The 18299-nt window shown below is 42.4% G+C and overlaps 1 protein-coding gene across 1 annotated transcript in view; it reads left to right on the top strand.

Annotated features, from left to right (window-relative positions):
- LOC116958622 (receptor-type tyrosine-protein phosphatase beta-like) overlaps positions 1–15378 on the top strand; it is a 51332-nt gene extending 35954 nt beyond the window's left edge. Inside the window, exons 16-22 of the mRNA XM_076057206.1 lie at positions 453–602; positions 1318–1525; positions 4834–4940; positions 6770–6866; positions 10002–10040; positions 11578–11706; positions 13071–15378. Coding sequence (XP_075913321.1) covers positions 453–602; positions 1318–1525; positions 4834–4940; positions 6770–6866; positions 10002–10040; positions 11578–11706; positions 13071–13191 — 851 coding nt within the window. The 3' untranslated portion in view covers positions 13192–15378. The remainder of the gene's footprint in view (positions 1–452; positions 603–1317; positions 1526–4833; positions 4941–6769; positions 6867–10001; positions 10041–11577; positions 11707–13070) is intronic.
- Positions 15379–18299: the final 2921 nt, after the last annotated feature.

Raw genomic sequence — 18299 nt, forward strand, 5'->3', positions numbered from 1 at the left:
CACAAAAAGTTCACCTTACGTAGAGCACTGGAGAGGGAAAAAAGTGGCTGGTTCTGGGAGTAGCCTTATCAACTACCTTGTGAGCGGTGCCATCCTTTAAATGGCTGCTCATTAAGAGCACTTGCCCTGACGTCTGGCTGTTCAATAACGGCTACGATGGATTTTTGTTTAAGCCTCACTTGTTAGGTTGGAGCAGTGGACACCGTATTGAGGGTGCTGCGCTATGAATAGAGCGACTCCCCCCATGCATTTTCTGGATATGGTAAATATCAGTATCTGAACTGTTGCTAGTTCCTCCAGCCCCTGCTTCGCTATCCCACACTGACCAGCATGGAAAAGTATGGTCAAGTAATGTCCATGCCTTCATCCAGTAGTGGATTAACAAATGGCTCTAAATTACAAGAGTCTGTGCCTTGTGCTTATTTCCAAAACTGCCATGTTCATGTGGGTAGCTCCTCCACCCGTTCTGGAGACGGTGAACATCACGATGGTGCAGAACCAGGTGACACCGAGCAGCCTAACCATCTCCTTCAACTGCAGCTGGTTCCAGAACACAAACGGCGACCTCAAGTACTACACGGTCATCGTCAAGCAGTCCGAGGGTAACGCAATGGACGTGCCATGAATACTGTTCGATCAATTAATTCATGCACAACTAAAATGATAGTTAACTTTCTTAGGGAATGAAATGCGACATTAGAGTGCTTGCTAAGTATGCGAGAAATAAGTGGCATCAATAACTGCATCTTCCACAAATACCATTTTTTTTTTTATTCAGGCCTTGGTAGCTATGCATGTCTGTAATCCCCAACAGTGGAGGCGAGGGTTGCTGAATCACTCTATGTAGTGAAACGCCCTACCCATTAACTTCGTTATCCCATACCCTCGCTGGCCAGGAGAAGGCATCTGTATGGAACGATCTTGCCCTACGTGCGTTTTCTCTGGGAACTCTGGTTTCCTCCTGGATGTAAACACTCATTAATTGACCGATGACACCTTTATATACAGAGGACTGTAGAGCTAAACTTCAGTGGTAGAAGGGGGGAGTCTGGGTCTGAATTTAAAGCCAGCTCACTTACTGGCTTCTGCTTTTCCATCTTGCACCTCTATGAGTCATTCTCCATCTTCGAGTTGAAATTGTTACAGTTATCGAAACTGAAGTATATACACATTTTTTATATGAAGTGCAAATATTCACGTGCAATTTAGTTCCGCGTTTGCCGAGTGTACCATTGAGGATTCATTTTGGAAACTTTACGTGCAACTTTTAATGAATGAATGTAAAAAAGGAATCCACCAATGAATGGATTCACACAGGAACCAGCAGCGAGAGTCCAGAGAAGAGGTGGCCTCTGAGCACGTACTCGGAATATGCGCGTGGCATTACAAACGTGTACCAGGTGGACGATCGTGTCTACCCCTCCGAGTGCTCCAACCCCAAATCCGTCGTCAGTGTCCAAATTGGTACCGGCAGAACGAGTGGCAGCTTCTCCGATGGCCCCTTGAAGCAAAACACTGCCTACAGGTACGGTCCCCCGTCTGCGTGAGTTTTTTGTGAGCTTATTTCAACGAATTAAAACCCTGCTGAAATGTCTTCTTTGGTTCTTTCGGTAAAGTCACGTAGAATGAGAATAAAATAATAAAATAACACGATGAAATTCTCACGACGTTTCGGCCACAACGCAAGCGGCCGTCTTCAGGTGAAAGGTACAGAACTGTCGGGACGACAGAGCTTCAATGAACGAAGTTAAGATTCGTAGCGACTTTTAAAGTGAGTCACCTTGACAAAGGGGTTTACATATCAAATAGCAGAGGAATTAGCTCGTGACTGGTCACAGGAATGGCTATGTTAAAGTCAAAACCTACACATCCACAGAGGCAACTTTTAATTTAGCATTGAAATAGCTAAGGGATTAGCTTGTGCAAATAGCTGAGGGATTAGCTTGTGACTGGTCACATAAATGGCGATGTTAAAGTCAAAACCTACACATCCACAGAGGCAACTAGTAATTTAGCATTGAAATAGCTAAGGGATTAGCTTGTGACTGGTCACAGAAATAGATGTTAAAGTAAAGGCCTACACATCCACAAGTGAGGCACCTTGACAAAGGGGGTTTACATATCAAATAGCTGAGGGATTAGCTTGTGACTGGTCACGGAAATGGCTATGTTAAAGTCAAAACCTACACATCCACAGAGGCAACTAGTAATTTAGCATTGAAATAGCTAAGGGATTAGCTTGTGACTGGTCACAGAAATAGATGTTAAAGTAAAGGCCTACACATCCACAGAGCTTCAATGAACGCTGTTAAGATTCGTAGCGACTTTAAGCTGGCTGGGAGAAGTGAGGCCCTTGACAAAAGGGGGTTTGCATATCAAATAGCTGAGGGGTTAGCTTGTGACTTGGTCACGGAAATGGCTATGTTTAAGTCAAAACCTACACATCCACAGAGGCAACTAGTAATTAGCATTGAAATAGCTAAGGGATTAGCTTGTGACTGGTCACAGAAATAGATGTTAAAGTCAAAGCCTACACATCCACAGAGGCACCTCGTACATGGACGCCAAAGGGGGCTGCAACAACTCAACTGTCATACAGTAAACCGATGTGAAAAACCTAATTCTAAATTACATCAATATAATAAATGTACTCTATATATTCTTCAATAAGCTGAGCTATTAACATTAACTGGGTATACACTACACTATATAATGAATACCATATAGTAAACCAATAAAACTAAAATATAAACTACCTCAATGTTAAATTTTGATTTAAAGCTTTCGTGACTGCAGTAATTCATATTCTTAGTTTTTTCGGTAAAGTCACGTTGAAGAGAAACAACAAAATAACAAAATATGTATAAAACAATAAAAAATTCTCACGACGTTTCGACCATAACTCAAACGGTCATCATCAGGTGTGTAGGTTTGCATAAATTTATTTTTAAAACGGCACATTTATTTATATAAAAAAGAATACCTCAATGTTATATCACAATGCTATATGGTGAAAAAACGGGTGGATTCTTACCTTCCACTTCAGCAACCACGGACAGGTACGAGCCCCGTTCAGACGGACGAGTCCATCCATGGTTGGAGCGGAGGAGGAAGGAGGGGAGAAACAGCTGCGAGGCGCTGTTATACTCCATGTTATAAACCATACCATTAACCGTGGTGTGAGAGGTATTAAGAGTCAGTGCCAGCGAAAGAGCTGCGGTCTGAAGGTCCTCGTAAAATACAATTAATTAAGAACCGAAATGGTTTAAAACATCTTTCCAATGGTTACTAAGCCAGAATCCATCTTCTCGGTTGAAATTGTCTCTGTGTTTGTATATGTGGATGGCCTCATGAACGAATCTCTCATGTTAGCCGGTTGGTTTGCAAAGAACCTCTGTCTTGGAGAAGTCAATGTCATGACATTGACTGCAGCTCTTTCGCTGGCACTGACTCTTAATACCTCTCACACCACGGTTAATGGTATGGTTTATAACATGGAGTATAACAGCGCCTCGCAGCTGTTTCTCCCCTCCTTCCTCCTCCGCTCCAACCATGGATGGACTCGTCCGTCTGAACGGGGCTCGTAGCTGTCCATATAACATTGTGATATAACGTTGAGGTAGTTTATATTTTAGTTTTTATTGGTTTACTATATGGTATTCATATAGTGCAGTGTATACCCAGTTAGTGTTAATAGCTCAGCTTATTGAAGACTATATTGAGTACATTTATTATATTGATGTAATTTAGAATTAGGTTTTTCACATCGGTTTACTGTATGACAGTTGAGTTGTTGCAGCCCCCTTTGGCGTCCATGTACGAGGTGCCTCTGTGGATGTGTAGGCTTTGACTTTAACATCTATTTCTGTAACCAGTCACAAGCTAATCCCTTAGTTATTTCAATGCTAAATTACTAGTTGCCTCTGTGGATGTGTAGGTTTTGACTTTAACATAGCCATTTCCATGACCAGTCACAAGCTAATCCCTCAGCTATTTGATATGCAAACCCCCTTTTGTCAAGGGCCTCACTTCTCCCAACCAGCTTAAAGCCGCTACGAATCTTAACAGCGTTCATTGAAGCTCTGTGGATGTGTAGGCCTTTACTTTAACATCTATTTCTGTGACCAGTCACAAGCTAATCCCTTAGCTATTTCAATGCTAAATTACTAGTTGCCTCTGTGGATGTGTAGGTTTTGACTTTAACATAGCCATTCCTGTGACCAGTCACAAGCTAATCCCTCAGCTATTTGATATGTAAACCCCTTTGTCAAGGTGCCTCACTTTAAAAGTCGCTACGAATCTTAACATCGTTCATTGAAGCTCTGTCGTCCCGACAGGTCTGTAGCTTTCACCTGAAGATGGCCGCTTGCGTTGTGGCCGAAACGTCGTGAGAATTGTATTGTGTTTTTTTATTATTTTATTCTCATTCTACGTGCCTTTACCGAAAGAACCAAAGAAGATGAATCCTTGCAGTCACCTGCTGAAATGTTTACACGGTGTCCCCGTAAGGAGGGTAACATTACGTGGTTGCAAGAGGAGAGGCCTTCATAGGCCTATGTAGAACACGTTGGTAAACTGGAGGTGAAACCCGTGCAGTTTTCCTCTGTCTGCCACGCTGCTCTAATGCTAAAAAATGCACCTAGCGTGGCACAAGTGCCATGTTGTAAAGTTGCAATGAAAAGAGATATAACAGGAATATTCGGGAGGTATGAACCCTTATATCACCTCTCGCATACAAAGCCGATGGATGCATATTTCCACACTCATCAGTTGCCTAAACTCCTGCCCCCATTCTCTTGTTGTTCTTCCACCTTGCCTATTGTCACCATTCAGGATCAGTTTCCGCGTCTACACGTACCTCCCAAACGCACGCTCTGTCCGCGCCATCTACACGGACACACGCTTCTCTCTACCACTCATGACAGTGGGTGGCATCGGGAGTAAGTATTCCCAATTACTTCCATTTAGCATAAGAGCATATCCAATCATCTCGTCACATGTGTATGTATGTTGAACTTATTTTCCACCCTACATAGCCAATTGTGCTAATTGGAGGTGCGGGGAAAGGACAACAAACTAAACAGAAACATTTGTTCCAAAGAAATTAGTTTTGAATATTGATGATTTTAAAGTGCATAGGTTCAGTGACTTTCTAATATCAGAAGAAAAATCGTTACAGACGGCCATACAAGCGCATCTGAAAGTGCCGCATGATGCGCTGGTCATCATTGTTCGATGGCTAGCCAAAGGCCGCTGCTACAGTGAGAATGACCGGAGTTTGCGTGATGGTTTATGCTTCATGATGAGATCAGTAAGATATCACTGTTAATTTGTGGTAAGTGCTTTGTATGAAATCTAGACGTGAAGTCAATGGTGCTAGGAAAACTCAGTTTAGACCATCTTACATCTTCACTACAAACCAGTCACAATTGTACAGTCTCCAGCAAATAAAATGCCATTGGATTAAATTTAATATGCTCGTGGCTAAAGGCTTGCCAACGCTGTCTTGACCACATTTCACCACACGTGGGAGATGCGTGGCCACGTTTCACCACACTGGTTAATGCACGTTGGTGAACGGGGGTAGAGGACAGGACCGGTTCAGACATCAGTCACCCCTGACATGAACTGTAATCGGGAATTCAACTCTGATAATCAGGTTCATTGAGCACTGCACTCATCAGTACGCACAACAAAAAGTGCGTGTAAAATATTGACCATTTACAATGTGCATTGTTATATGAAAATATTTCATCGAAACTCTGTTATTTATTGCTTGGGCCAACACGGTCCCAGTTCCAGAAAGGCTGTTGCCAGTGTTCCGAAGCATAAAAAAACTGAGACAATTGAGGAGTGGGCATGGATGCCAGACAATGAGGGGTAAGCAGCAGGGTCAGTGTCTGAGAGAGCAGAGCGCCACTTACTGTGTGGGCCACGAAAATGGTTATGTGAGGCCATATACAAGTGGGTGCTGACAGAGGTAGAGGATGAAGCAGAAATTAATTAGAAAGGATGACTGCTTAATGAGCAGGGGTAAATTTGTTCAAGTGAAGGGGCTGGGGCGAGAGAAGAGAGTAGGTGGGTGAGTCAGGACCAGGTAGAGTAGGTCGGTGAGTCCGGACCAGGTAGAGTAGGTGGGTGAGTCCGGACCAGGTAGAGTAGGTGGGTGAGTCAGGACCAGGTAGAGTAAGTGGGTGAGTCAGGGCCAGGTAAAGTAGGTGGGTTAGTCAGGGGCAGGTAGAGTAAGTGGGTGAGTCAGGACCAGGTAGAGTAGGTGGGTGAATCAGGACCAGGTTGAGTAGGTGGTTGAGTCAGGAGCAGGGTTCGGGTTTATGCCGACGACTGGGTTACCCGAGGTGGTGGCACCGCACGCTGGAGGATCAGGAATAATAATAGTACTTTCGCGACCAATAGTGTTCATAAAGGGATTTTTTTCCTAGTTAGATCGCGTAAATATGAATGTCGTTAAATCCGCCACCACCCGACACAGCCAATTAGTAAGGTTCGACGAATCTGGCCATCGCAAAACGTTGTACTCGAATTGTAAATGTTGTGGATTTTTTCTTCAACACACAACTGCTTACTGCTGAACTAGTAACTGATTGGCACGTTTTGTTGACGTGACAAAGCTTACTAATTGGCTGTGTCGGGTTAAACGACATTAATATTTACGCAATCTAACCCACATTTTTTTTTCAATATCTCGAGTCTATTCGGTATCGACACAGCCCGCTGATGCCGCCCGTCTCCCCTTTCCATTCCCTATCAGGCTCGGGAAGCATCATTGGCCCTGTGGTGGGAGGTGTGCTGGGAGCGTTGGTGATCATTGCTGGAGGGGTCTTACTCTACGTACGCCGGGAGCGACTGTACGTTCTGAGCGCACACACACAGCACAGCACAGCTGCCAACTTCACATTCACTGCGATGTCAACTTTGGTCACAGGTGTATATGAACAACCCGTCGTGAATTGACTTATGGATGAAGATCTATCCACAACGCACGGGTTGTGGGGTTATTTGCCAATCCTTCAAGACCCTGATCAGTGTATCTTAACTCACGCAGCCTCATTGTAAAACGCCAACTCTGCTTTCCTAAATGAAGTGATTCATTAAGTTTTGGTTTTGATGTGTCTTTCCCCACAGTGCTATTTTGATAGTGCTATCGTTTTCTTTGGTTCTTTCGGTAAAGTCACGTAGAATGAGAATAAAATAATAAATTGATAAAATAAAATAACACAATAATATTCTCACGACGTTTCGGCCACAACACAAGCGGCCTTCATCAGGTGAAGGGACGAGACTGTCTGGTAGGACAGCGCTGGAGTGAAAGAGCCACGTTCAGATCACGACCTTTAAGCTGTGTGAGAAGAAACAAAGCGCCTTGACAAAGCAATTAGCATAAAATTTAGCATTGAAATGGCTGAGTGATTAGCTTGTGACTGGTCACAGAAATAGCTATGTTAAAAGTTAAAGCATACACATCCGCAGAGGCACCCCTTGATAAAGGAATTAGCATAGAATTTAGCATTGAAATAGCTAAGTTAAAGTATACACATCCGCAGAGCACCCCTTGACAAAGGAATTAGCATAGAATTTAGCATTGAAATAGCTGAGTCATTAGCTTGTAACTGGTCACAGAAATAGCTACGTTAAAGTCAGAGCATACACATTCACCGAGGCACTTAGTACAAATCAAACAGGAGAATTTAGCATTGAAATAACTAGGCGAATTTAGCATTGAAATAACTGAGTGATTAGCTAGTGACTGGTCACAGAAATGACTATGTTAAAGTCAAGGCCTACACATCTGAGCTATTCACAGTACTATATAGTGAACCAATAAAAAACTAAAATATAAATTACCTTAATGTTATCAATAAACTATATTCTCCAATCAGCTAAGCTACGAACAATAAGTCGTTATATATCACAATGCTATATGGCGAAAAAATGGGTGGATTCTTACCCTCAACTTTAGCACCACGGATAGCTACGGGCCCGTTCAGACGGACGAGTTCATCCATGGTCGGAACAGAGGAGGGGGAGAGAGACAGCTGCGAGGCGCTATTATACTCCATGTTGTAAACCATACCATTAACCGTGGTGTGAGAGGTATTAAGAGTCAATGCTGGCGAAAGAGCTGCGGTCTGAAGGTCATCGTAAAATACAATTAATTAAGAACAGAAATGGTTTAAAACATCTTTCCAATGGTTACTAAGCCAGAATCCATCTTCTCGGTTGAAATTATCTCTGTGCTTGTATATGTGAATGGCCTCATGAACGAATCTCTCATGGTAGCCGGTTGGTTTGCAAAGAACCTCCGTCTTGGAGAGGTCAATGTCATGTGAGCCCACTGAATTATAACAGTGATCTGCCACGGCAGAGGAGTTCGTCCTACCGTGTTTCAAGTCTGCTTTATGTTCGCGGATGCGGTCCGAGATATGTCGTTTGGTTTCTCCAATGTAGCTACTACCACAGAGGCACTTTAGTTTGTAAATGCCCGGGTACTGTATGTCTGGAACAGCATCTTTTACAGATGGAACTAAATCACGGATTTTATGTACTGTGTTGAATCGGACCTGGATCTTGTGTTTATTCAGGATTTTGGAGATCTTTTAGTGACCCCTGCAATGTAGGGTAAGGTGATGGTTTTGAGTGGCTCCACAAAGGATCCTTCTTCATGACTGGAGTGATGGCTTTGCGGATTGTGTAGTCTTAGTAACCATTAGCCCTGAGAGCCTGGTGTACGTGCTTGAGTTCACTGGTAATGTGTTCCTGGTCGGAAATGCATTGGGCTCTATGGTATAGAGTCTTGATGAGGGAGTTCTTCTGGGATGGATGGTGGTGGGAATCCGGTTTCAAGTAAGCATCTGTATGGGTAGCTTTCCTGTAGACAGAGTGGCTCATTGAACCATCATGTCTCCTTTTAATTCACGTTTCCTTTACCGAAAAAACCAAAGAAGATGAATCCTTGCAGTCACGAAAGCTTTAAATCGAAATGTAGTGCTATCGTTGTTTCGTCATGAGGCGAAACAACGATGGCAGAGTAGTGCATCACCCCGTGTTAGACAACGGTCTGCGAGAAACAGATATCACACAACTACGTCAAATATTCCTTAAAGTTATGTCTGAGTCAGTCAGTCTGCGGGAAACAGATATCACACAACTACGTCCAATATTCCTTAAAGTTATGTCTGAGTCAGTCACACTCCGGTCATCCTTGCAGCAGCAGCGGCTTTTGGCTGCTCATTGAACAAATACGGTCACTGCATCGCGTGCTTTCGTATGCACTTCTGCGCCCGTCTCGAACGCTCTTCCATCCGGTATTAGGAATCCACTGGAGCTTGGGACTTTTAAATGATCTCGATTAACAAACTAATTTCTTAAAATTATTTTTGTGTTTAGTTTCGTGTCCTTCCCCTGCACCTCTGATTAGCGTGGCTGCCCCCTACTGTATACAGTCATACAGTAGGGGGCTGCAGATTCCTACTCACCCAGCTACGGAATAGGCAATATTCACCACATGGCATTCAAACCTATTGTTTTAATACTTTTTGTGATACTGCATTGGCAGTAATTCATAAGCATAGATAACAAAAACTAAACGCATTTGTTAATACCACTGCTTTAACAGGAAATACACTAGATGACGTTTTGGATAATGGTCCTTCTTTATCTATGTGTTTTAAATAAACTCCATTGCCAGAAATATAATCTAGTATATATTCACTTTCAGGAAAGTTTATGACTGAGTTTGTAATTGTCAGAGCTGGAATTTCTAAAAAGTGCAGAAGCAAATTCATGTTGTCCGGTTTTTGTGCAGTCATTGGTAACTGGGTTGAGCCCAGTTTTAAATACAGGCATCTGCTCAGATTAAACGCCAGGAACTCAGTTGGTTCGTATACCTATCACTGCTTCTGTCTGTCCATTCATCTGTGTGTCTGTCCACCTAGTAGTCTCCCTATTGGTTAAATGTTCCCAACATCTCCCTCTTTCTACAGGAACTGTTTCAAGAGACCCGATTCCATACAGAAAACTAGGTAAGTATTAATTATTCATATCTGTTTGTCTCATCGACTCATCTAGCTCCCCTTCACCAGTCCCCCTCAGGTCTCAGATCTGGAGATGCAAATATTCTCTGCATTCCAAGGACGAGGCTTTGGTTGACTTGTGACCACGCGTTTTCCCCTGTAGCCCTCAGACTATGGAACTCTCTTCCACAATATATCAGGACCTGTGGACATTTTTAAAGCATATATTAAAACATATTCATATTTATTTACGTAAATATGATCATAAAACATATTCATGTTTTTATAGCACCATGGCGGCGAGATGTTAACTACCTTGCCTGGTATACAGTAGGTCGTGGTTTCGATCCAGGCCCTGCCGCCTGTATATTTGGAGTTGACATGTTCTGCCCATGGTGGCATGGATTTTTCTCCAGGCCCTCTGGTTTTTCCCCGCCAATTTGGAAACATGCGTTTACACTTGAATATTTGGCTGCTATACATCCCCCCCTGATACGTTACTTTGTTGAGTTATCATTCGTGGCCAGGTCACTTCTGAAAAATAGCTACATTGCTCAGTGGGCCTTACCTTGTAAAATAAAAAGCATATACGCTTCCATTTATTCAATTATATTGTACACATTAATTTATAAAAGGGATTGAAGCATTTTTTTCAAGCGTTAATGAGAGTTTGCTTCTGTGTCTTGTATAGCATTTGAGATTATCGACATATATTATAATAACCAGTGTCTTACAGTACAAAACTAATTCTGTTTGATTCGTGCGCATATACAGTACACTGAATATATCAATAATGCTCAGCATGGTTTGATGTCACTTAGGCAGCTCGCAGTGACCTGCAGTAATCAAATAGTGGTGGTGAAGTTATATTTTGTTTGCTTTTATAACTATTTCTAGCATTAGCAGTGGCATTATTCACGTGTTGGTGTCTTAGTATCTGCATGCACTGGTTGTCTCTTCGACGAATCGTATGTGCTCACCACTGAGAATCTCCCGCTTTTGTATGTATGTACACATATTTAACCTGTTTCATACCGTACGTATTCAACGGTGCTCATCGGAGGTGCTGGGGGAGCAGAAACTAAACACAAAACGCAGTTATAAGGAAATTAGTTTACAATCTAGTTTTTAAAAAGTGCATGGCTCCAGTGGTATCCTCATGAAATGGCAATTTTTAAACATCAATTTTGGAAACACTACAATGGGCTAAAACAAGTAAATTATGTAAATCACAGTTGGAGGCCAGGAGCTTCCATTGATGCGAACTGTCTATTTGTAGACACGTCTCGACAGAGAAGAACACGATTCAAGTATTTATTTCTGAAGTTAATAATTAAGTAATTATATTGCTAATCGGAAAAGTACAAACATTAAAACTCAACGGGCATGGAGTGATAAGCGAAGTGGTTCGTGCGGTTGCGTTTTGAGGCGGGCAACATCAGTTGTAGCTACATTTCCTATAAAAGTACTTTTTGCACATTGCCTGCATGTTGGAATTAAAAAAAATTGCTCAGCAATATATTGTAATGTCATTTCATTTTTATAGCACAAGAAAATGGGATGATCTCCCGGCTATACCAAGTGGCATGAAAAATGATGTTTGTGATGCAAGTCATAAGGCCTACAATGAATACGTGAATTGTGACGACTGCATTTATGAAGATCTGGATAATGGGTACGTGGAAAAGTCACAATTACATACAATTGACACATAATTTGCTCTTACTGTAGGTAATACAATTTTACACGAGTGAAAATCATGCTTACCATGGGTGTAAGTGAAGTGTCTAGTTCATGCAATGAACAATTATATGGGTAACACTTTATTTTTGTTAGAAACATTTGCACTGTACAATTAAAATTTTAAACAAAAATTACTTTAAGATCCAATCAAAATGTGACTTGATGTTACTCGTATCACATTCTCATCCAGGCTTAGTCGATTGAAAAATAAAAATCGAATTCAACTTAATATATTAGCAGGACTTTTATATTTGACTCTTCCAGAATGCAAAAAAAAACCACAAATGAAAAACATGACGTTACTTTTTAAGTTAACAGACCTTCAAAACGTCCATACATTGTAGAACTATTTTATAAGTTGAGCTTTTTATATGTCCTGATATAAGAGCCCAAAAGAGCATGAGTTTGAGGACCATTTATGAGATTTTAAGTTTTAAAAAGTTATTGTAATATTTTTTAGTAGTATATATGGCGTTGGTTCGACTATATTTGTATCGGAATTCGATCGCAACCCAAGAGGTCTTGATCAGGCGGAGAGAAAAGAGGGGGCAAGCCTCCAAATGCAACTGCTTATCAGGGCTTTCAAAGTGAGCAAAGCTGTGCGGCCTAAACAGCATGGGTGGGGCAGCCAGCGCCAATGTAGAGCAAAGCACCACAAGTACAAGTACAGCGAGTGCGTTAGACAATGGGGGGAGGGAGGGGGCAGAGACAGGGGGAGAGAGAGGGCAGAGAGAGAGGGGGTAGAGATATAGGTGGAGCTGAAGCTGAGGGCACAGTCCAAGTGTGTTAGACAATGAGGGGAGGGAGGGGGTAGAGATAGGGGAGAGAGAGGGGGTAGAGATATAGGTGGAGCTGAAGCTGAGGGCACAGTCCAAGTGTGTTAGACAATGAGGGGAGGGAGGGGGTAGAGATAGGGGAGAGAGAGGGGGTAGAGATATAGGTGGAGTTGAGGGCGAGGGCCCAGTCCAACTGTGTTAGACAATGGGGGGAGGGAGGGGGTAGAGACAGGGGTGGAGCTGAAGCCGAGGGCGCAGTCCAAGTGTGTTAGACAGGTGACTGCCTTGATAAAAATCACGGGCGCTTGTTAAAATAATTCGCATAAAAATAAAATGTCCCGATTGTTTAGATTTTGTATGCATGTTATTATTAATATATTGTTATTTTCAGCTTGCTATTTCGCTTAGAGTGATTGTATCTATACTTGTGAGTGGCGCTTTATAAACATAGAGATACATAGTTATTGTTACATGTGTGTTGGATCATCGTGCTCAAACTTTTCTTTTCATCTTATTCAAGTAAACCCCAAGAGGAGCACCACTCAGGTACACCGTCGAAGACAGAAGATGATGCCAAGACCGTGGCCAGTTCCGATCCCACCTACCTCGCCCCCGACAATATATACGTCAATGTGAAATAGCCAATAAAGTCACTCTCCACCTCCTGTTCGATATCAAAAAACGGCTCCTCTACTGAGTTTCAAAACATGAACCAGACCTTTCCTGTGCTGGGTTCACATCAAAGTAAATTTTACCTCGTACTGAAGGTTCATTCATTCGTACCAGGTACAAATTTATCAGGTGTGATATTGTTATAATGCCACCAGCGGGCAGACATTGCACTTTTTCGAGAACAAATATTTCTCTTGCAAAAACTGCTCTGCCTTTTTGCAGCTGAGCTTATAGATCTGTGATTGTATAGGGTATCTGTACTTGTCTAAGGTACCGATGTTAAGTGTAATGGTCTCAGTGGAAATCTATAGATGTCCTCTTCGAATGGTTGAAGTAGTTTAGCCAGATTGTGTCAGATGTAGTGGGTTGTACTGCTCTGATGATGCCTCCCTCCTTCGTATTCGTGAATTGGGCATTGAGATGTCATACCTTCTGTGGTCTACTCTGGGTAACCACATGGCACACTACCGGAGAGTTTTTATTTTCAAATGTGCTTTAAGTAACCGCATTTGCCATGGTTTGTGTGGATTCGATTTGGGGTTGTGCCCATAATTTTCGTGGACGATTAAAACCATGGATCGTCTGCATCGGGTCTTGATTCTAACACATTGGGCGATATAAATATATATGTATTACTTACCTACATAGTCTATACGGGGGTGAATATATAGAGCGTGTTAATCTGTTGCTATTCTTTGTTAAAATTATCGGTTTCATGTCAGACTTATTTGTGGCTACGTGGTGACGCCTGACTCATGGACACAGGATGTGAGGATCAGTAATAATTATAAAACTTGCCAGTAATCGATCATTTTTCACAATCACGAGAAATTATGAACCCAAATCCTCTACAAATTTTGCGTTCAAGTTAATACATTTCACCCATTGGATGTGTAATGGTACTCTTTTAACATCAATGGTGTGCCAAGGTGGGAAGATGTTAACTACCTTGCCTGGTATACAGGAGGTCATGGGTTCGATCCCGACCCTGACGCCTGCTGTATATTTAGAGCTTGCGTGTTGTCTCCGAGGTCATGTAGATTTTTCTCCGAGTCCTCCGATTTTGCCTTCCACATTTAGAATCGACATCACACATTTAGAGTATTTGGCTGCTATAAATGTCCAAATGATAAGCCATTACGTTGAGCTATCAATTGTGATAACCAGATCGCTTCTAAAAAAATGTTATATAGCTCAGTGGGCCTTGTCTGGTAAAATAAAAAAATAAAATAGTTTAGTTTAAGGATCACCATGTACTTTATTTGTATTTACCATGTAATCAATATGTATCCACAATATAATACAGCTGGATTAAAGTTAAACTGTAGGTTTAGTTCTATAAAATGTTCAAGTAAAGGGAAGTAAATTAAACACCTTGATCTTATACACGTGAATTTTTACCATTAAAATTGTGACTTAATGTCTACATTTTATACTTCTTTATGACAGGTATTTGTCTATAATCAGGAGTATCTGCTTTCATGTCTTCATAAACTTTATTGACACCCGCATCAATTTCCTTTTTTTCACAAAAAAAACACTTCCTCATGAGACATGCAAGGACGAATTCTAGAGCTCATTTTCTGTGAGTTTTAGCTGGTATCAAATTGTTGTTAATCAGAAAATTCACTCTAGGAGGCCGCTATAAACAGTGCATGATACGCAGTTTGATACCATCTTAGAAATCCAGGAAACCCTTTCCTCTACACATTTTTTTAATTAAAAAAATCTATCGCGCAAAGTATATTTAAACACTCGACAATGTTAATCACATTTACATTCGCAATACTTCCTGTTTAATGATTGGGTTTATGTAGGGTGACATGAGATGAAAGGAGGGAGTGTCGTATTACATAATCGGAAAATCTATACTACAGGAGCAAACCGATAAGGTATAAGGCTCTTTTTCACAGACGTCCAATAGTGGGCGGGTAAGAATGTTAAAACAAGCAATACAAAACCACGATAAGAGTGCAAAGTATTAGGAAAAAAAAACTGTAAACCAAACTACAGTTTTCCCATGTGCCTTTGAGTTTGCAGATCGCAGAATTTTTTAAAGCAGTCATCTGTTATTATTTTACGATTACCTCCATGGAATAATCAGTGCTCGTTATCCTTGAACTAATTTCAAATAAAGTGTATAACCTACCGCAAAACTATTGTAAGAAAATTGTGTTTTTTATATAGTCCATTTAGTGTAAAAAGCACTTGCTCATACAAAACACACCGATACATCAAACACGTGCACGTGTATACACGGTACAATATAAACGTGGTGAGTTGTGGACTATGATGAAGACTATAATTGGCTTTACAATTTCTGGCAGTAAGACGGGTGTCAAAATGTTCAAACACCAAATAGACACATGTTGCAAGGCATCAAGTCGTGCATTAACCACACATACTTGTGGCAAAACATACAAACATGCTCTAATAATAACATATGCTTTTTCTTTGAGACGGTGAGGGAAGCCAGGAGGGGGAGAGCAGTGACTGAGTCCCAGAGCGGCCAGGAGCACCTTGGAGAACTACCTGGAAAAAAAACTCTTGAACTTGGCAGAGCGCTACTGCTCACTTTTGACTGATAAAAAGACTATAAGGCTTTAGCTACACTCGATTGCTGCACTTCTTTTCAGCCACTTGAGCAGTGGCGGGCCGTGTATTTTACACCTTGGCCTTCAGTGCTATCCTCCTGCAGTTGCAGTGAGGGAAAAAAAGTATTTGATCCCCTGCTGATTTTGTACGTTTGCCCACTGACGAAGAAATGATCAGTCTATAATTTTAATGGACGTTTATTTAAACAGTGAAAGACAGAATAACAACAGAAAATTTCAGAAAAACGCATGTCAAAAATGTTACAAATTTATTTGCATTTTAATGAGGGAAATAAGTATTTGACCCCTCTGCAAAGCATGACTTAGTACTTGGTGGCAAAACCCTTGTTGGCAATCACAGAGGTCAGACGTTTCCTGTAGTTGGCCACCAGGTTTGCACATATCTCAGGAGGGATTTTGTCCCACTCCTCTTTGCAGATCTTCTCCAAGTCATTAAGGTTTCGAGGCTGACGTTTGGCAACTCGAACCTTCAGCTCCCTAAACAGATGTTCTATGGGATTAAGGTCTGGAGACTGGCTAGGCCACTCCAGGGCCTTAATGTGCTTCTTCTTGAGCCACTCCTTTGTTGCCTTGGCCGTGTGTTTTGGGTCTTGTCATGCTGGAATACCCATCCACGACCAATTTTCAATGCCCTGGCTGAGGGAAGGAGGTCTCCACCACTCACCCATGTCGTGGTCTACCAGTGTCACTCCACCACTCACCCGTATCCTGGTCTACCAGTCTCACTCCACCACTCACCCGTGCCCTGGTCTACCAGCCTCACTCCACACTCACCCATGCCCTGGTCTACCAGTGTCACTCCACCACTCACTCGTGCCCTGGTCTACCAGTCTCACTCCACCACTCACCCATGCCCTGATCTACCAGTCTCACTCCACACTCACCTGTGCCCTGGTCTACCAGTGTCACTCCACCACTCACCCGTGCCCTGGTCTACCAGTCTCACTCCACCACTCACCCATGCCCTGATCTACCAGTCTCACTCCACACTCACCTGTGCCGTGATCTACCATTTTCACTCCACACTCACCTGTGTCGTGATCTACCAGTCTCACTCCACCACTCACCCGTGCCGTGGTCTACCAGGCTTACTCCACACTCAACCGTGCCGTGGTCGACCAGTCTCACTCCACACTCACCTGTGCCGTGATCTACCATTTTGACTCCACACTCACCTGTGCCGTGATCTACCAGTCTCACTCCACCACTCACCCATGCCGTGGTCTACCAGTCTCACTCCACACTCACCTGTGCCGTGGTCTACCAGTCTCACTCCACACTCAACCCTGCCGTGGTCTACCAGTCTCACTCCACACTCACCCGTGCCGTGATCTACCAGTCTCACTCCACACTCAACCCTGCCGTGGTCTACCAGTCTCACTCCACCACTCACCCATGCCGTGGTCTACCAGTCTCACTCCACACTCACCCGTGCCGTGGTCTACCAGGCTTACTCCACACTCACCCGTGCCGTAGTCAACCAGTCTCACTTCACCACTCACCCGTGCCGTGCTCTACCTGTGGCACATTAGGAATGGACCACTCTTTTAATTATTTTCTGGTGCAGCAAGCGAGTAAATGTGGTTTTATGAAAGTCCTTATGTGCTGTGCAGTATATCAATGCACGTGTGTACACCAGCATGCGATAACTCAATTGGGCCTGTGGGTGGCTGGCCGGGTTATTGATTAACCGGACTTGTACACCAGTCACGTGGTTAATGGCGACTCGGTTGAGGATTACTGTGTGACACACGTGCTGTTGCATTCTACAGGTAAAGGACCCAAAGGTTGTTTTTGATCGTTCTAGACTTGTTCTAGACTTCCAGCTTGACTTTTAATTGTTAGTTTGTGATATATTCAATAGGATGATGACGTACTGTAGTTAATACTTGAAATAATCTAACCCTAATACTGTTTATTCTATAACCATGCCCATGCACCGAGAGTATCACTACTTGCAATGCTATTGAGATTATAACACATGTACAGTAGTAAGTTGTATAATGGTAACAAGTATAGTACGTGTTCTGTACACATACAGTACCGATAATGCGTGTAAGATACCGATATAAGTGGATGTTATAGATAGACATACAGCTTAGGATTAAAGTAATATTCGAAAAGTGCAGTGCTAAGGTAATTGTCAAAGACAAATATGGTTTATCAGTAGTATAATTGGGTGTAAGATAATCTGTTATTGATTAACCGGACGTACACCAGTCACGTGGTTAATGGCGACTCGGTTGAGGATTACTGTGTGACACACGTGCTGTTGCATTCTACAGGTAAAGGACCCAAAGGTTGTTTTTGATCGTTCTAGACTTGTTCTAGACTTCCAGCTTGACTTTTAATTGTTAGTTTGTGATATATTCAATAGGATGATGACGTACTGTAGTTAATACTTGAAATAATCTAACCCTAATACTGTTTATTCTATAACCATGCCCATGCACCGAGAGTAT

Source organism: Petromyzon marinus, chromosome 80 (genome assembly GCF_048934315.1).
Source record: "Petromyzon marinus isolate PM22_M1 ecotype Great Lakes invasive population chromosome 80, UKy_Petmar_22M1.pri1.0, whole genome shotgun sequence".
Taxonomy (NCBI): domain Eukaryota; kingdom Metazoa; phylum Chordata; class Hyperoartia; order Petromyzontiformes; family Petromyzontidae; genus Petromyzon; species Petromyzon marinus.